The sequence below is a fragment of the Nyctibius grandis genome, chromosome 21 (genome assembly GCF_013368605.1).
Source record: "Nyctibius grandis isolate bNycGra1 chromosome 21, bNycGra1.pri, whole genome shotgun sequence".
NCBI lineage: Eukaryota > Metazoa > Chordata > Aves > Nyctibiiformes > Nyctibiidae > Nyctibius > Nyctibius grandis.
The window spans coordinates 3972132-3989788 of NC_090678.1; the positions used below are offsets into that span (position 1 = coordinate 3972132).

Genomic DNA, 17657 nt, shown 5'->3' on the forward strand with positions numbered 1-17657 from the left:
GGACTCCGTGCTATGTATTTCCACCAATCTGGAAGACACTGGCTGGGCAACACAGCAAAACCCCCACGTTTAAAAGAAAAGAATCAGGAGGTGATGGGTGCTCAGCTTCCAGACTCTCAAAGGCAGCACCCTTCTCCCCCAACTGCTCTCCAGGAGGCCCAGGAGAAGCTGCTACACAGGAAGACCAGGTGAAAAGCAACCAGCACAGGCTTTGCCACTTAACCTGACACAGTTATTTACGACTGGGTCCTACTACAAAGCAACCCAAGCACTAGACAAATGGGTCTGCCCCTCTCTGCTGCAACGCTCTGCTCAGCAACTTACTTCTCTCGCTGTACGTCCCACGGATCTTGATGGAAGTCAAGTTGTGGAGAAGCTTCTGGAAGTCAAATGCCGTAAGAGCAGGCCTCCAGGGGTAATCTGTAGCCTCGTGCAGCCTGTGGAGAAGAGCCCTGCATCATCAGCCAAGCTTTCAGATGCTAACAGCTGTTCCCTTTCAGAGCACCCTTTCCAACAGCAGTATGCTATTGCCACATAATTCACACACGCTTACGCAACGCCGCTAGACAGCGAGCCTCACATTAACCTGATAAGACAGCTCTTCCGAGCTAAAATTAATGCTGTTTGTTTTCTCAAGAGCTCAGAGGCACCACAGGCCAGGTCCCAGCTGCTCCCACCACGCCTGGAGAACCCTCTCACCTGAAGGTGTAGGTCACTGCGTTCTCGCTGGGATAGGGGTTGCCCTGGGCAATGAGCGGCACCGACACTCTCAGCCCAGCCCCTTCCAGCACCAGATCCTCCGCGGAGAGGCGTGTGTCCCGTCTGTCCACGCGGAAGGAGAAGGTCAGGTTTTGCCCGTAACTCAAAACTTGGTTGCCCAAGAACTTGCCTGGTAGGGGAAGAAATCCTTACGGTTAGGGGACAGAACAGAAAGGGCACGAGCAGCACAGAAAGTCTCACTTCTGGAATAACCTACGTGGTGCAACAAAATACATGGGGAAGTAGCTGTCTGAGATAACAGAGATATCCTGGGTCTCTGCACTCCACTGGAGTAAGACTTCCGAGCCGTCACGCTGCTCAGCACGCCACTCGTCCTCTCCTGAAAATCAAATGTGCAAGAATTAACACCCTTTGAAGATGCAGCTTTGCACAGACCTCTCGTGTCATACTGCACACTGCTCACATACAATTTATAGCCTGCACACTGGCACTAACAGACTTTAGAAAGTAGCTGTGCAGGAGAATGTAGATACAAACATTTCTCCAGTTTAAGCCCCTAACTCGAGTGCTGACTCTCTGACTTTGAACCCTACTTGTTCAAAATCTTCTTTTCTAAAGAGCTTAAGCAGGGATGGGAAAACCTGCAGTCCCCTACGACTTGATGCGAGTTTCAGCCTTCACATGAACTGTTCTCCAGTGGAATTTTAATTAAAAAGATGTTATTTTCAGACTATGCTGCATGAAAACATGCATACACAGGGAACTGTGTAAAACAAGATTTCTCCTGAGCTTACACACCCACTGGAAACACAACCGTGTTTTATTCCGAGCCATGTAAACTCCAAATCCAAAGTGATTATAGTCCTCTCAATCAGAAACTCCTGATGTGGTTCTAAAATTAAGAAAATGCTCCCTTGCCAGCACCCTTCTCAAGCTATAAAAAGGGTTACATTTACACTTCCTGCTTGCACCTGCATGGTGTAGGTGTAGGTGTACGTCAGCACTGGGCCAGAGCTGTGAATTCATTCCTCCCTAGCTGCACAAACGAGCTGCTGACTGGGAAGCTCCCAGTAACTTTAGCAGTAACTCAGCACTTCCAGAAGAGGGATCCTGGACCTGCCTGGCCAAGGTTTGCGGTCTTGCACCGGAAGGAAGGTGCAGGGTTTGTTGGTTTTTTTTTTTTTTAATTGCTTCTGACTTGAGTCTACAGCCCAATCCAAGATACAAAGGAAGGCTCAATTTTACCAAACTGGAAGTTGGAGGTGATGCTGTAGATACTGTAGCCGACGGCATTGGTGCAGACTGAAGAATGTCCAAAACAGAAGCAGGGGGTACAGCCCCTTGGATTGGAGGAATCCAGATGGAAAAATCCAGGTTTGCATCTGCAGATGTGAAGGAAAGAGAATTTATTTCCCTGATGCTTACCTCAGGACATGGCTCGAATGTTTCTCATTCTTGAAACAAAGCCACGGGAAGAGAAACTCACCTCTCGCAGTGGAAGCCTTCAACATTGTCCTTGCACGTACACCGTCCTGTTTCGACATTGCATTCCCCGGTGCTGCCAGCCAGATCGCAAGAACAGGGCCTGAAAGAGCCAGGAGAGAGGAGAATCCATTAAGAGCCACACAGAGAAAGCTTTAAAAAGGCACCTAGCTTTTATTTTAGAGAGCAGCAGTCCTCCTTACCTGCACCCAGCTTCGGAGAGGGAGTGGAAACCTGGCTGGCACCGGTCACACTTCTCACCCATCACGCCGGGTTTGCAGCTGCACTGGCCGTAGCTGTCACACTGAGTGCTGAGGGAGCCTGTGGGGAGAGCAGGGACAGGCACCTCAGCAGACTCACCCAGCTGCAATTTTTTCAACTTTACAAAATGGACAAGAAATAAGGGAAAAGAAAGTGGGAAGCATAGTTTCAAGCCGATGAGTGACAGCTCACCTAAAGACTGCCTCTAGCTCCCAGGGATTCTTCCCCTAGCAGCTCGAAAGGTGAATTGTTACCTAGCCTGCCAAACTATATTCAGCTTTTAAGTATTCCTACCAACCAATATTTTTATATATTCATAAAATTTTAACTTCAAATTACATTCTCGTCCTTATTCCTGTTTCGTCCTCAGCGTTACCTTTGCATGCCTCTAATTCCACGCCTGTTTTACTCTACAATGCACCATTTCCAAGATTTTATTCCCTGAATCCCTTGTGTTCTCCCTAATCACCATCCCCCCTTTGCCAGGGGATATCCTGACCTCTCCCTTTCATGCTCCGATTTCCTCCCTTGATTCCCAAGTTGTATTTAAAGACTAAATTGCCTCCTTGGAGCGAGGCTGCATGTGCCACTATTAACCCTAACAAACTCTTCAGCAAAACTCTCATTTTTGGCAGGACATCTTCCTCAGTACTGCTCTGTTCAAGCAGACTTGCACAAAAAAGGAGCAGCAGGTTTCTTTCTCCCAAGCACCAGGGTAGCCAGCAGCCTAGCTTTGTCAGCACTGTAAGAGTTAACTACCAGGAGAAAAATATTTTAATACACAGAAGTAGTTGCTTCTTTCCACTTCACTCCACACCAGAAGATTACAGCAAAGTGAAGAGTTATAAGATGATTAGGCTGGACAGGACAGAAGAACTCACAAAACCTTTACCATATACAGCCAAAGCTCAAATGCCCAGTCAGTCCCACTTAGGATTATTTAGGAAAAAACAGTACTCGGACAAAAAATAGCAATCTAAACCAATCCAGGGGCTTCAAACACGCCCTGGGTGCCACGGGATACGAGCTGATGGCTAAGTTACAAAGCCCTTTGACATTTGTCCTTAAAGACCTGAGAAGTCACCTCCCTGCCTCTTCTCGACCGTCTCAGCTGACACCAACCCTCACCCCTCTTAAAATAAGGTCCGACACGAGGACCTGGGAGAGCAGAGAGGAAGAAAGAGGCCTTTCTTGGTCAAAAATTTCACAACTGTACAGCTCTCCGACCAAATTAGACAGGAGACGTACCCTGGCAGACCTCTCGCTGGCTGCTTTTAGGGCATGCTGCAAGCAATTACTTATTCCAGCTACTCTATTTTGGAACCTCACATCATATCTTACTATCTGTTACCCTTTTGTCTCCTTCCCCCTTGTTTGCTGCGGGCTGGTGTAGTTATGGGATCACTCCATACAGGCCAAGTGGTTCCCTTGACGACAAAAGATTTGTTCTCCTGCCAGAATTTTTTCTTTTTTTTTTTTTCCTTTCTTTTTTTTTTTAAAGGAGTTTAACTACATATTTTGAGTTTACTTTGTTTTTTCTCACCCCCACCCCCTTTTGTGTTTAAGGTTTCACTGGTTTGTATTTATAGTGCTTGGATACTCAGTAGGAGAAACTGATGCAGCTAAAGTTCACGACAATTCTTCAGTATGAGCGACTTCCAGAAATATCCGCTCGCATCATCTTGTTTATTAAGAATTTAAATGAGCTCTTTAGTACTGGGAGTGTCCAGGGTAACACATACGCAGCGGGGAAAAAAAAAAATAATAAAAAAAAACCCAAAATAAAATCTATTTCAGAACACATTTGAAGGAGTAAATGCTGCCGTGGTGAAACATCTGCCACCCCAACCCCAATTAGATCCAAGGATAATTTAAATCAAAATACAACCCAATAAATATTTCCTACGGGGGGGAGGGGCCAAAACCCCCCTCTTTTCACCTTGTAGTTTGCAATTAGCTGCACAACCGAGAGAAGAGCGAGCTTTTGCGCGTGGAAGTCTGCAAGCAGAAACATTTGCTGCCACTACTCACCGACTGGGTTGCAGCTGCAGGGCAGACAGCCCTCCTCGCTCCCCAGGCGATAGAAGCTGTCCCTGCACCTCTCGCAGTGCGCGCCGTCGGTGTTGTCTGAGCAGCCCGCGCAGTGGCCCCCGTGGCCCGTGGAGCGGTACAGCTCGGGGTCGAAGTAGCACTCCTGCGACCTCCCGTTGCAGTCACACGCTGCAAAGACAAGGGGACGTCACCATGTGTGTGAGCAGCACATGCAGCCATCCGACCCCGACAGTCACAAAACCCACTACACAAAGCTCGATATTAAGTTATAGAGGAGCTGGAGTAGGAGCCTTTAACCATCCCAAGAACCACGCACAGACCCCCCAAGGCATCTGTGCCTCAACAAGAAGAAAAAGGGGGAAGGATGTTTTTGTGGTGGTTGAATGTGAGGAGAGGGAAGCAAGGCTGTAACTATGAAACAGGCTCCTTGAGACCACTCTCATCTACATCCAGAAGAAAACCAGCATTTTCTACCCCACTCCCTTCCATGTCGGGCAGCCCTTTGCAGCCAAAATGCCACCCTCCCACACAGCAACACCGAGCTTGGCCATGCAAACAAGCACGAGAAGATAACGGCAAGGGTTGACTCCCTGCTGGAAGGAGAGTTTCTCCCCTGGATGTAGACAGATTTACAAATCCCCTCTCTGTCTAGAGAGCAGGAGACCCGGGTTTCACCGGCCTGTCAAAGGAAATCATAGGTCTTGACCAGACAGCTGGGACCGATCAACACACGCAGAGGTCAGACAGGAAGAAAGCTTTGCTGTCTGAAAAAGCTTCCCCATAAAGTAAACTACCAGGAGCTGTGGCCTGCAATACAAAACCAAGCAAAATAAATCGGTGTTCGGTCAGAGAGAGCCACATTTGTGGTCCAGAACTGTTGCAACAGCCTCAAAATTGGATGGAATAGCCGACAAGTAGCTGTAAAAACCAATAATCCAAATACAAGAGGAAGTCAGCGGATGCTAAATGAGGAGCTTTCCAAAGGGCAATTATATTCCATCATACTTAATACAGATTTTTCTTCTATGGGTCCCATAAGGTACAAGACTGGATATTTTTAGAGCACACCTCTTTCCTAAAGGTCACTCCCATCCTTCTCCAGAAAGGAGACGCCCCTTTCTAAGCATCTACCAGAAAGCTCCTACGGGATAGAAGTGGAATGACCAGCAGTCCCACAAAATCTCTGCTGAAAAACACCAGAACTGTGCTTAATGCTGAGTAACTGCAACTGAGACAACTTAAAACCATTCAGGGCCAGGTTCTGGATGCCAACAGAGGCAGGGGACCCAACCCCTGAGAAGTTTTCCCCGCAAGCGTGGCTACACGTACGCAAACATTCATTGGCACTCTCTGCTGTCGCTCTCCTCCACGGACGGTCATTGAAGAAAGGAAGACATTTTTCACAGTCGACCCCAAAGGTGTTGTGTTTGCAGTTGCAGACCAGCTTCCCAAGCTCGTTCTTCACGCACTCGCTCGCGTGCCCGTTACATTTGCATCTGGTTAACGAGAGACAAGGAACAGGTATTTAAACTCCAGGGATCCAGGTCACTCACAGAGCCATCCCAAAAACAAAGCCCAGATCTGAAAATCTGAGAGAAGACAAATTCAAAAGGTAGATGGTCACAAGAAAATGGAGAACACAACTGCTGTTCTTCAGCCTGGAGAAGAGGAGGCTCCAGGGAGACCTTACTGAGGTCTTTCAATTTCTAAAGGGGGTTTACAGGAAAGACAAAGACTTTTTACCAGGGCCTGGAGGGACAGGACAGGGGGCAATGATTTTAAACTGAAAGATGGTAGGTTTAGATTGGACATAAGGAAGGAATGTTTTAAGATGAGAGTGGTGAGACACTGGAACAGGTTGCCCAGAGAAGTTGTGGATGCCCCATCATTGGAAGCGTTCAGGGTCAGGTTGGATGGGGCTTTGAGCAACCTGGTGTAGTGAAAGATGTCCCTGTCTACGACAGGGCCAGGGGGAGTGGACTGGATGATCTTTGAAGGTCCCTTCCAACCCAAAACGTTATATGAAACAAATAGGTGTAGCACGCTTGAGGTAGGCATTTAGAAATGCAAGAACGTTAACCAACTCCTTCACAGTCTGCCACTAAAACAGAATAAGCTGAGTAGGAGAAGGAAAGATTCTGTTTGCTTTAGGTTAGTATATTCTCCATAGCTTCTCTCTCACGAGAGTCCAGGAAAAGGCACCCATGCTGGCCACGTGCTTATATCAGCAAGACATTAAATAGCACAAAGGTGACTAATACAGAAGCCCAGGGACCTCCACAGCCTGGTGGTGTGGCCATGCTAATCCCCATGTTGTCAAATCCCGGTCTCAGGGCTGCTTTCTGCAAACAGTCCAAAACACTGTGCTGGTCTCAGCTCTGTTTCTGTAAACATTTTATCATCAACAACTGAAGATTTAAGCATTCTGCAACATGCTTTGGCAAAAGGAACGAACAACCACGGTACTGTACAATGCTTCAGACCTTCACAGGAGATAGCTACCAAAATGTATGTGAAGCACAGACGTTGAGATTTTCTACTTACTGTTATTCTAGGCTACAGATATAGGCAGAGAACAATTAATAACATGTTAAAACACAAAGCGCAGGGTAGGAAAAAGTTGGGGTTTTGCCTTTTGTTTTACATTTTTGTCACTCTTTTCACCCTCCACCCTCCCAAATCGCTTAACATTTGACCTAATCAAGGGAAAAAAAATATTCAGTCTCTGTCTGCCCTGAAATTATAGCCACAAGAGGTTATACACAGTATCTGCGAGCTTCATAAGATTCTTCTACTGTATTTTTGGTTTAGGACAGTCAATAAAGACCAGAACCTAATAGTACCATGCGAGTATGATCAAAATCTTTAAAGCACTCCAGAGTAATCCCGACTAGAAGCTTTAAATAAGTACAGAGGTTTATTGTCTACTCACCTACCACCCACAGCAAAATCAGAAATTGCATAGTAATAAGACTTGAGAACTTTTGGGTCATTGAAAACTTCATCTCCAAACGTGTTCAGACGATTGAGGGTCACTCTAATATCTGTAGCCGTCACCCATTCCTGGAGCAGACAGAAATCCCATCAGATTAAACATCAAATATCCCCCTCGAGAGCATACCAGCGGTGTGTCATTAGCAGTTGTGTTTACAAAGCAAGTTCCTTCCTCATCATTCTCCCCTCTGCACCTCGGAAGCTCACACGTCCCTGCCCGAGAGGCCTTACACCACATCCTCTTGGATCGAATGCATTTTCCAGACCCTGCTCCTCTCTGGGCACCCTTTCCATTGCTGCTTCGCTTCTTCACTGCTCTCAGCTGGGAAGCTGTGGGTAATCTCTCCAGCACAAAGTGCCGTGCAGGCAATTACGCGAGCTTGCTAATTGTACTATCTATCTGACCGCAGTTTTCCTGCAAAGCTATACAGCACCGACCGGAAAAGCTTTAGGGTACGCTTGTCTGCAGACATATCCCACCAGATGAAAAGACACAGACAGACAGATGAATGAGGCTGGGGGAGGCCGAGAAGAAAAACAGACAGGCAGATCTGACTTACAACACAAGAGCTTTTCATAATATTTACACAGCATCTCCACCACACTACCCTACTCCGGCAACTGCCAGCAAACATAGCCTGGCCCCAAATTCCACATCACCTTGAGCCAGCGACTGGCGTCAGTACCTCCTTGTTTTTACCACAGTTTTTGCAATGCCATTTTCCTTCCAACACCATAAAAACAGGAAAAACATCCTTGTAGGTGCAACTGCACTGCAGCTGTGTTGCTGCTTCGCCAGTACAATAAGATTCGCTGAATTACAAACACTGGCATAAACACATGGAAGTGCTGAGCACAAAACACACACCTACTTCAGTTCCATAAAGCAGCACCAGAGGTTTGTAGGTATTTTAGCAAACAGGCAGTCAGATCTCTATTCCTTACATAGAGAAGTTTATCAGAAAATTATACGCCGTATCGCTCACTTGCAATCTCTCCATTCACCTTAACGATTAGACCCTGTTCTCTGCAAGGGCCAGCTACACCAGCAAGGTGCCCAAACTGGCTCTTTTCCATTTCAGGAGTTTCTCTCTCATTAATCTTTATTTTTGTTTGCAGAAGTGGCCCCACCAGATCCTGCTTTCCTGCCACTGGCTGGGGATCACGTCTCAGTCTGCTCCTGCTGCTCTAAGGGGAAAGGGAAGAAGTGGTGATCACAGCTCTGAAAGGAAGGAGACGAGCCCAGATGGGGCGAACTCCACAGCTTTAGCTCCTTGGGGCAATATAAGCTGGAGAAGTCATCAAGCAGCATAAGGAAAGTGGCAAGTAAACTGGATAAACTGGTGCTCCCAGTATGCTCCTGACCACTGCCCAACCGGCACTGTGAATGGTAATGACAAAGAAAAACCGTGACTGAACTCCCTCCCCAAGCTGCTTGTAAGAGAAACCAAATAGTGTGGATAACAGCAAGCTCCCCCACCCCAACACACATGCAGAAGAACAGGTTAGGGTTTCCAATAACCCTTTATTTGTTTAGAAAAATCTCACAGTTCTTAATTTTTTGTGCTCAAAACATAAATGGAGATGCCTCAAATACTCATTTGACTTAGGCTTTACCTTCCTACGCCCTTATATCTGTAACAGCTGCTTTCTAAGCAGGCAGAGATTTGCATCCCTCCTCTAAGGATGCCTAATGACAAATCATCCTTAACGCCACCGATTTTGCTTTTGGTACCATAAACTTACTAACAACAGAGTCACGAGTTCAGCTGTTCCTTCAGAAGCGCCTCTTTGGATTGTCCATCCCATCTTACCTGTGCAAGGGCCTTTCAGTATGAGTAAGGGCTGCAGCGCAGCCCACGGTGGGCACAAAGCCACCACCCACAACTAAACAGACTCAACTGGGACTGCCCGACTGAGTCCTGCTCACATACCTGGAGCACAGGGCTGTTGTCAAAGTTATAGGCACTGGGCCGCCCCTCCAGCGTCGAGAAGGCCACGTTGCCCCCAGTGAGAGGGGAGATGTCACTGAACTCATCCGTGCAGAGTGCCTGCTGCTCATCCTCCCCAGTCCGGATAAAGCCCCGATTGACTTTGTGATACGTGCTCTCACAGGAGCCGCTGTAATACTGGTAGGGCACCCACGGGCCATCTTCCCTGGTGCGTTTGTAGATCGCAAAGCTCTCCGGCCGACTGGTGTGAAACTTCAGACGCACGTACGTGATGTCAAAGGCCTTTCCTGCAGATGGGAGAAGACAGATATGAGAAAGACTCAAACAACTTAAACCAAAAAGAACGGGAAGAGCTGCACTGCAGTTCTCTCTTTAGAGGAAACATCTCCTCTAGTGCCATCCAGCAGGATGAGCAGTGGCCAGCAGCCCCAGAAACATCTCCTCCAGTCCTATGTACTGCATCTCCTGGCAAAGACAAGGGGAAGGAACTGAAGGCAGAAGTCAAGGGCAGGCTCAGTAGATAAATCAACAGACCGAGACTTCTGTGCCACCAAACACACATCTCACAAGCCGCAATTCTCTTCTGCAGACATGACCAACACCATCCTCACCCCCACGGATGATATATTACATCAGAGCCACAATTTGTGTGTATCTGAAGGACAGGCCCAAGTTAACCCTGCCATTTGATAATATTTCTTCCAAATACATGTATGGGAGAAACCAGAGAGGTAAGAGTCACACTGTAGAGCCTGTTTTGTACCTCTGCTTCCTCCCTAAACAAATATCCCAAACTCTTTCTACTACTCCCAGAGCCTTTCCTCCAGCAGTGAACCACTGAGTACACCCTCTCCTACTCATTCACTGGGAAAGACAAAACAAGGTTTAAGTTTCCCAGACCATACGATTAAAGTCACCAGGACACTTTTCAGACCAAAGTGCAACAATTTACAAGCTAGCCATGTTCTCCCTCTCCTAGAAAGATAAATGTAAACCCACCTCCCTGCCCTCTGTCATGGATTCTTCTCCAGTGACTCGATCATCCACCCTGTGCACATAAACCAACTGCCCAGAGGATTCACATGCCCAAGACAAGACATTAGGGGAAAAGGACCACAGCATGCTTCAGCCACCTTCCTCCACCACCCCCACGTTCCCAGGAGGAGGTGTACAGCTGCGTGCCGCCTGTTCTTGCTCCACACCTCAGCAAGCAGACTGTGTACGATCAGGACACCCGGGTGCACGTAGAGAACTTGCTAAAACGTGAGGTTTGCCTGGAACAAAACATCTGGCATTTAGTCCCTGCCACGCTCTTTTACACTCTCACCACCTCCAAGAAAAACACTGCTCTAAGCAGAGGTTGCAGCCATCACCGGTTCCTTCGTTGACACACAAAAAAAAAAGCTACTAGAAGAGTTTCAACTGATTGAGAAACAGGCTTTCTCCCCTTGTAGGAGTCACACATTTAATCTCAGTTTGTCAAATGAATTAAGTCCACCATGTTAAATTTTAATGTGAGGCTTTGCACCTGCTGAAGAGTGGCTCACTTCACCAGTTAAAGCAGACCAGAGGGCACCAGGCAACAAGAACAGTGTGCCTCTCAAAGCACACACGCAAAACCCGATTGCAATGAGTCAGGTGAGTCACAAACCACCGTCCTCACTCGCTGCCCACCCACTGGTTAGATCAGGAGCAGCCTGCATTAGGCACGTCTCACCCAGAGCCCAGCTGGCGAGAGGGAGGAACCTTTGTCCCTTCTGGCTGCTGGAAACACTGAAGTAGCAGGAGAAGCATGTCAAAGGGTCCAGAAATCAAAACACCAGAAAAAAGGAAAGTAAAAAATCAAGACATACAGCACCCAAGAAACTTACACCACACGTCCCAAGGATAAAAAAAAAAAAGACCAGTTTGTGATTAAAGCCAAAGAAATCTGCCAATACCCCAACCTACCAAAAAGTACTATCTGCACATGACATGCAAGACAGCTGGGGCGTTGTACAGATACAAACCCCCAATACTTCCCACAAAACACCCTTTCCTATTTATATCATGTGTGAGGTTACAGATGACCTAAGCACAAGAGTGGAAGCCAGACGTTCACAATCTGTGGCTCTTGCTCAATACTAGCCCACTGCTGGTTTGGGGTCAAGGAAGCAGACATCAGGTGTATGCATCAGTCCCTACCAGGTTTCCCATTTCTCCTTCTACTTGGTCTCTTCTCAAGAAGAGAGCTCCTCACAGAAGGCTAAGTATGCTTCCGAGGTGAAGAGCATGCACACGCAGAAACTCAAGGTGAGCACACCAGACACAAGACAATAGGCCAGGCATGCACAAATCTTTTCCAGGCCCATGGTAAACAAGTCCAGGATATACTCCCCATCTTTTCCAGATAAAGGCTAGGAGCCCCAGAAGCAAACGCCTCCTCATTCTTCTGCAGGAAGACCCTAGTATATGTGTTGACCTGCAACTTGCCAGTCCAAGAACTTCACCAACACCTTGGATGGGCAGCAACTAACAGACCTACTATCATGGTTTTATCACTAATACAACTGTCCATCATCAGCTTCACAAGAGAGTTTTCTTTGAGCTCATACACTGAAGTAAAACAAAATATGAGGCTGAAAGTCACTGCCCTGGTGAGATTTCTTTGGGTAATTTTCAGCACCAGCAAAACCAGTGAAGGCATCAGGCAAGAGCAGCTATTCCATGAGTCAAGAGGGGAAAAAAAGTCAGAGCCAACAGCATGAAGATCATTCAATTAAATTGTGTCGACTGAATTGTCAGGAATACCCTGCTACTTTGACTTGGGTTAGTTCTCTTCTACTAGTACTGCACTCCTCTAGCGCGAAGCAAAAACCCTGCGTTCAGGCTTCGTCAAGATGATTTTGGGGAGGAAATGCTTCGGAAGAATCCTGGGAATGGAGAGGGGGCCGGGTGTGTGCTCTCACTCCACACACGCACGCAACATTCTGCTCTAGCACTCAGGCCAGGTCACAGCCCGCACGTCCCGAAAAGGAACTATTTTTTTTTTCTCTCCACTATAACTGGATTATGGTCCCTGTTCCCTGACAAGGTCTCCTACAGCTCCTTGCAAAAACTGCAGCCCAGCTAAAGGCTCAACATGTGCAAACTGCACTCCGGGCAGCGCCAGAACATTTTCCACAGAAATCCCTTGTGCTAAATGGAAAGGACCCTCCTTTTTTCAGTTTTACACCACGGGCCAAGTTTTACACCAAGCAACCCAGGTGAAAAAGCCATTTATTTCAGCTGGCGGTGTAACTACTTGAGAAACCCTGTTAATGGCATTAACCAGGAATGCAGTTAATGCACCCGGAGCGGCTGTGCGCTAGCGCAGTATCAGCTTGCCGTGGGTAAATACTACTGGAACAACGGAGTTTACCCAAGACCAGCTGACACAGTGTTGAAATGCGTTTCCCCCCTGTTCATACCGAACGTAAAAGCTGGGCTTAGCAGCCTGGCAGCTAGCAGGGCTCTTCAAGGTTGCAGAGCCTTTTCCTGGCAAAGATAAGGTGCCTAGGCTGCTTTCAAGTCTTGCAGGGCTAAATAAATATATACTGCTGTTACACTGAGAAACGGGTGACGGCAATAACCAGGTGACAGGCAGTTTTAAACGATTCATCTGGAAGACAAAAAAGTCATTGTTCTCCTGTTCCTAGAAGCTGGTAATTACTTTGATCTCAGTTTGGCTTAGAAGTGTCTGATAGTGTCAAGTATCAACTAATATTTCCCTCTGTGTACTGAAGTGGCAGATCTATTTTGCAGGAAGAACTCCAGATGTTTGTTATAAAAGTTCATTAGTAGAAAGACGACTGTAATTAGTGACCAGTGTAACCCGACATGCCTTTAAAGCGTTCCCAGCTCAAAATAGTAAGCCTCACTTTTTAAAAGTGTGTATTTTCTGAAGCATGAAGCTGTTCATCAGCAAGTGACAAGGTTACAAAATAACCACCCCCTTTTGATACTTCAAGGTGATGTAGAAAATCATTTTATATTCTCTAAAGAAAATAAGCACACATATAAGCCTTCAAGACAGTATTGCAATTGCAGATTGAAGCAAGCAAGTCTGTGTGCCTGCAGAGGTGGCAGCAGTGGCGCTGGAAACATTCAGCGCTGTTCAACGCAGGGGATGCTTCCCCCAACAACCTGCTCACATTGTGAGGCTGACCACAGCTCCAGATGTTACCAGCAATTAAAGCCCTTCCTCAGCAGGGTTATCGCCCACTTCTGTATCCCAAGGTCCACCAGGAACTGCGCCATGCTGAAAACCATGAAGACAGGCCGGAAAAATGTAAGCAAATGCTATTTAGATCTTTAGAAACTCCTCCCTTTCCCCCCAAGTTAGGAATTCGTCCCTACACACAAAAGGCCTCCTTGTATTCAGACCCCTCAGAACGGATGGATAATTTACATCAGGAAAACGTCCCGCCAGCTGGCACGCCGACTACAAGCGCTGAATTGTGAGCAGATGCCTGGCTGAGATAAGCCCAGACGACACTACTCGCCTCCTTCATTATCGGTCCACCCGCATCCCCTGCATGTGGGAAGAAACCACGCTACCTCTTCTGCACTCTCTGCCACCCCTTGGTGCATCTTCCCAGTAGTGAGCTTTAAAATACAGCCGCTGAGCTTTGTTGCCCAGGAAAAAAGAAAAAAAATCCACCCAAGAAGATTGTAGTGGGCAAAGAACTAAGCCTTTGCAGATTTATTTACAGCAAAATTTGCTGAGCAGTAATGAAACAGTTAAACTTTGCGCTGTTTCTCTTTTGGTTAGCTCCTGTTTCAAGGCAGCTTTTCTCACCCAGGCACCTGCTGACAACCTATTCCTAACTAAAGGTTAAAAGAATTGAAAACAAACCAGTAAAAAAGACCAGCATACTTATCCCTTTTTGATTGGATTTCGTTTCCATTTTTGCAGTGACAAGACAGAGAGCAAGCAACCACCACAGGCATTTCAGTTTGCTCTCCTCTGACCTGTTTCTCCATCGTTCCCAGGAAGAAAGGCCAGCTTTCCCAGTTTACTACACTGGAACGTGCCCCAGGCCGTTCATTCATCTTGTCCTTACTGCCCTTCTTGAACCTTCAACTCTCCCCACCACCAAGCCCAGTGCTGGACCAGCTATAAGCAGACAGACTCTGCTGCTTCAAGACATAAACACTCACCTGCTCCTCTCCGACAAATAAAGAGCTACCAGCCATAGCAGGAGGCAGCATCTTCCACTCTTATGCTACCCCGACGTGCAAGGGGTAGCACAGATACCAGAACCTCACACGAGCAGTGAATTGCAAGGAACAGAAACGTTGATGTCAGTTCACAGAGGCCAGCAAGTTTGCAAGATCGTTTCAAGACTGATCACTGCTTCTTGAGTCAACCAACCACCCCAAGCTTTCAGCTACTGCAGTATTTTGTTCAGCCTCCCATGCTAGAAACCCTCCTGGGGGTTTCCTCCCTGGAGCAGAGGGGCTGCCGATGAGAGGGGAATATTTAAGGACAATGAGTCACCCCATCCCGTGGAATGGGACAGGATTTTCAAGCATGCAGATGGGCAACAAGAGCAGGACAGCGTTTATAAGGAGGGGAGGAGAGTGAGAAACATCCTGAGCAACTTGCTCTTTTGGAATAAAGAAGTTTTATTAAACAATAGCCCAACACCTGCAAAACACATAAGTGGGAAGTTATGTTGCTTGCACCACATGCGTGTGAAAAAGCCAAAGTTATGACAGAAAGCAAGAAGTTATTATAGTTCTAGAGCAAATGTCCCTTACAACTACACCCTCGCTTTTCTGGGAAAATTTGTGGAGGAGGAGGAGGAGGAAGATGAGAGCACTGGTATTGCGCAAGCAGATGGAACATCCAGGGTCTGAAAAAAGAAAATGCAGGATTTTCTGATGATCTGGAAGAACTCCACGCAGGAGCACAGATGATAGCTCTCAAATGCTGAGTGGTGGCCCTTATGGGAACACAAGCTGGTAATAATAAACATTAGGTTTATTTTCTTGTCCTCACCTAAAGAGCCTAGAGATTTAGAGACGTACGTCATGAACAAGAAATGTCTGAAGGATTTTAATGCAATCTCATCATAAGCCACACTCCACCAAACCAAAGACTTTGGCATGCAGAGTTCCGCCAGAGGTGGGCACCTGGATTTTAAGAAAGCCTGACGGCGATATAAACACAGGTTGCTTTCTCTGGGTGCCCGTACTAGGCCAGGGATGGAGGAAGGAAACAGGTTTGGGACACTGGGGGAATGAGCACAGCCTTGAGCGCGCTGGAACGAAGGCGAACTCCCACCACCCCATTAGATCATGCATTCTTCCAGCACTCCTGAACAAAGGCACCATTGACTTGTACGCGTGGGCGGCTCCGGACAGCTAAAGGCTGCCCAGTAAATTATTGCATGATAATCCAACATTGATAAGTCATCGAGGCTGCTTGTTCTAGTCATGTTTCCAAAGCAGGGAGGAGGGGAAATTTATTTTCCCCTTCGTGGGCTGAAGGCAGCCTCCTAAGAAATGCATTTTTTTCGTTTGAACACTCCTAAGTCACTGTAAAAGTCAGAAAATGTTGTCTAATAATTCAGTACAGCTTGCTGCCTTATTTGTACAGCTTTGATGCAAAGATGTTAAGTCCGTTTCCCAAAACAGCCAGCTGTGTTTATTCACTAGGGACTGGAAAGATCCCGTGTACAACACAAAAGTCCTATCTGCACAGGAAGCCTCAAAGCCCTTTTTCAGCAAAAAGGATAAAAGCTCGTTTTTAAAAAGGCACTTTACACTTGGCAAGCGCAGCCAGATCACAGACGATCAAGGACGCCATGGGCCGTTTTGGGGAGGGCTCCATCTCATACATCCGGATTGCAAAGCTACCTCCTGCCACCACTGTCAGCACCAAGACGAGCAGGATCTGGTTTATGGTGGGTCAGGATCCTTGGGAAGTTCATCTTGTACCAAACGTCCAGAAGCTGCTCCACGGCCCGCACACAACATGTATGGGTGAAACTGAGTCACCCTCCCAACTGTAGGAGCACAGAAAGTGGGGGGGTTACTCCTCCCTTCCTCCCTCCGAAATAGCAGTCTACCCAAGAAACAAAAATATATCGCTCTGAAAAATTACTTATCCAGAAAAGACAAAAAAAAGCTGTCTTTTGCCCTTTATTCCCAGCAGGAGAACGCACGGCAGTTACCAAGAAACCATCATTTTATCACCGATAGTCCGTAACGACACCACCAACAGCAGCTTCAGAAATAGAAGTGGCAATTTCTACCTGTTCCAACTCACTGTGGGACCTCAGTGCCCCAGCAACATTACATTTTCCCAAGAGTTTTCCTCATGCTGGAGATACAACTATCACACAGTAAAAACCGAAGCAACCACCACAGCCCCCAGAAGATCAGAGCTGGTGGCAGCAGCAGGCTAGAGGAGATTCACCAAAAAGCTTTCAGTTGAATTGTAGAATGTGATACTTCTCATCCTTGGCAACACAGCAAGGCATCTCTTATGGATGTTTCTTGAGTAAGAAACATCTCCAAAGGAATCACAACAAGGCAACAAATCTTACCCACCTTCAAGTCAAAGGGACAAAACAAAGAGCAAATCACATTACATTTAAATTTTCCCTCAGATATTTTAATTTGACAGTAGGAGGTGTAGGAGGGAATATTCCTGATGTTCAGTTCCAGCTGTATCTTTTCGGTGGTGAAGATGTGGGGATGGAAAAACGACTGGGGAAAAAAAAAAAGACTACAAATTACTTTCAAACTCCAAAGCAAAAGTTTAAATCACAAAACAAAAAATGAAGTTGCAGCTTCTTTAAATATGGTATTTGGCCAACTGGCAAGCACGTGACTTCTTGTAATAAGAAAATAGTTTATTGGATTGTAGTGCAGTACCTTGCAAACAAATTTAAATATCAGATAATCTGGTGAGAATTACAAAACCATTTATTTAAAGGACAACTAGATTTTACTGACTTGTGACCAAGAAAAAAAATTCAAATAAAAAGCATTTTGCAAGTGGGATCGTTAGTGCAGGAATGTTAACAGGCTTTCCTGAGGTCTGTTTTCCTTCTGCATGCCCTCCCAGGAGCCTCGCCCTCAGCAGCTCCGTGCCCTTCCCTTGCACGCTTTCATCTAGCAAACTGAAGGACTTTAGGGGTTAAGAAGTTCAGCAAACCCAAA

General features: G+C 46.7%; 1 protein-coding gene across 1 annotated transcript in view; it reads right to left on the reverse strand.

The window, feature by feature from the left end:
- The window catches only part of LAMC1 (laminin subunit gamma 1), a 69354-nt gene that overhangs the window by 16441 nt on the left and 35256 nt on the right, over window positions 1-17657 (reverse strand). Inside the window, exons 2-11 of the mRNA XM_068417100.1 lie at window positions 9444-9748; window positions 7448-7578; window positions 5845-6011; window positions 4495-4683; window positions 2406-2523; window positions 2207-2305; window positions 1966-2102; window positions 977-1099; window positions 700-889; window positions 325-437 (exon numbers count right to left, since the gene is read on the reverse strand). Of these exons, the coding sequence (XP_068273201.1) occupies window positions 325-437; window positions 700-889; window positions 977-1099; window positions 1966-2102; window positions 2207-2305; window positions 2406-2523; window positions 4495-4683; window positions 5845-6011; window positions 7448-7578; window positions 9444-9748 (1572 nt within the window). The remainder of the gene's footprint in view (window positions 1-324; window positions 438-699; window positions 890-976; window positions 1100-1965; window positions 2103-2206; window positions 2306-2405; window positions 2524-4494; window positions 4684-5844; window positions 6012-7447; window positions 7579-9443; window positions 9749-17657) is intronic.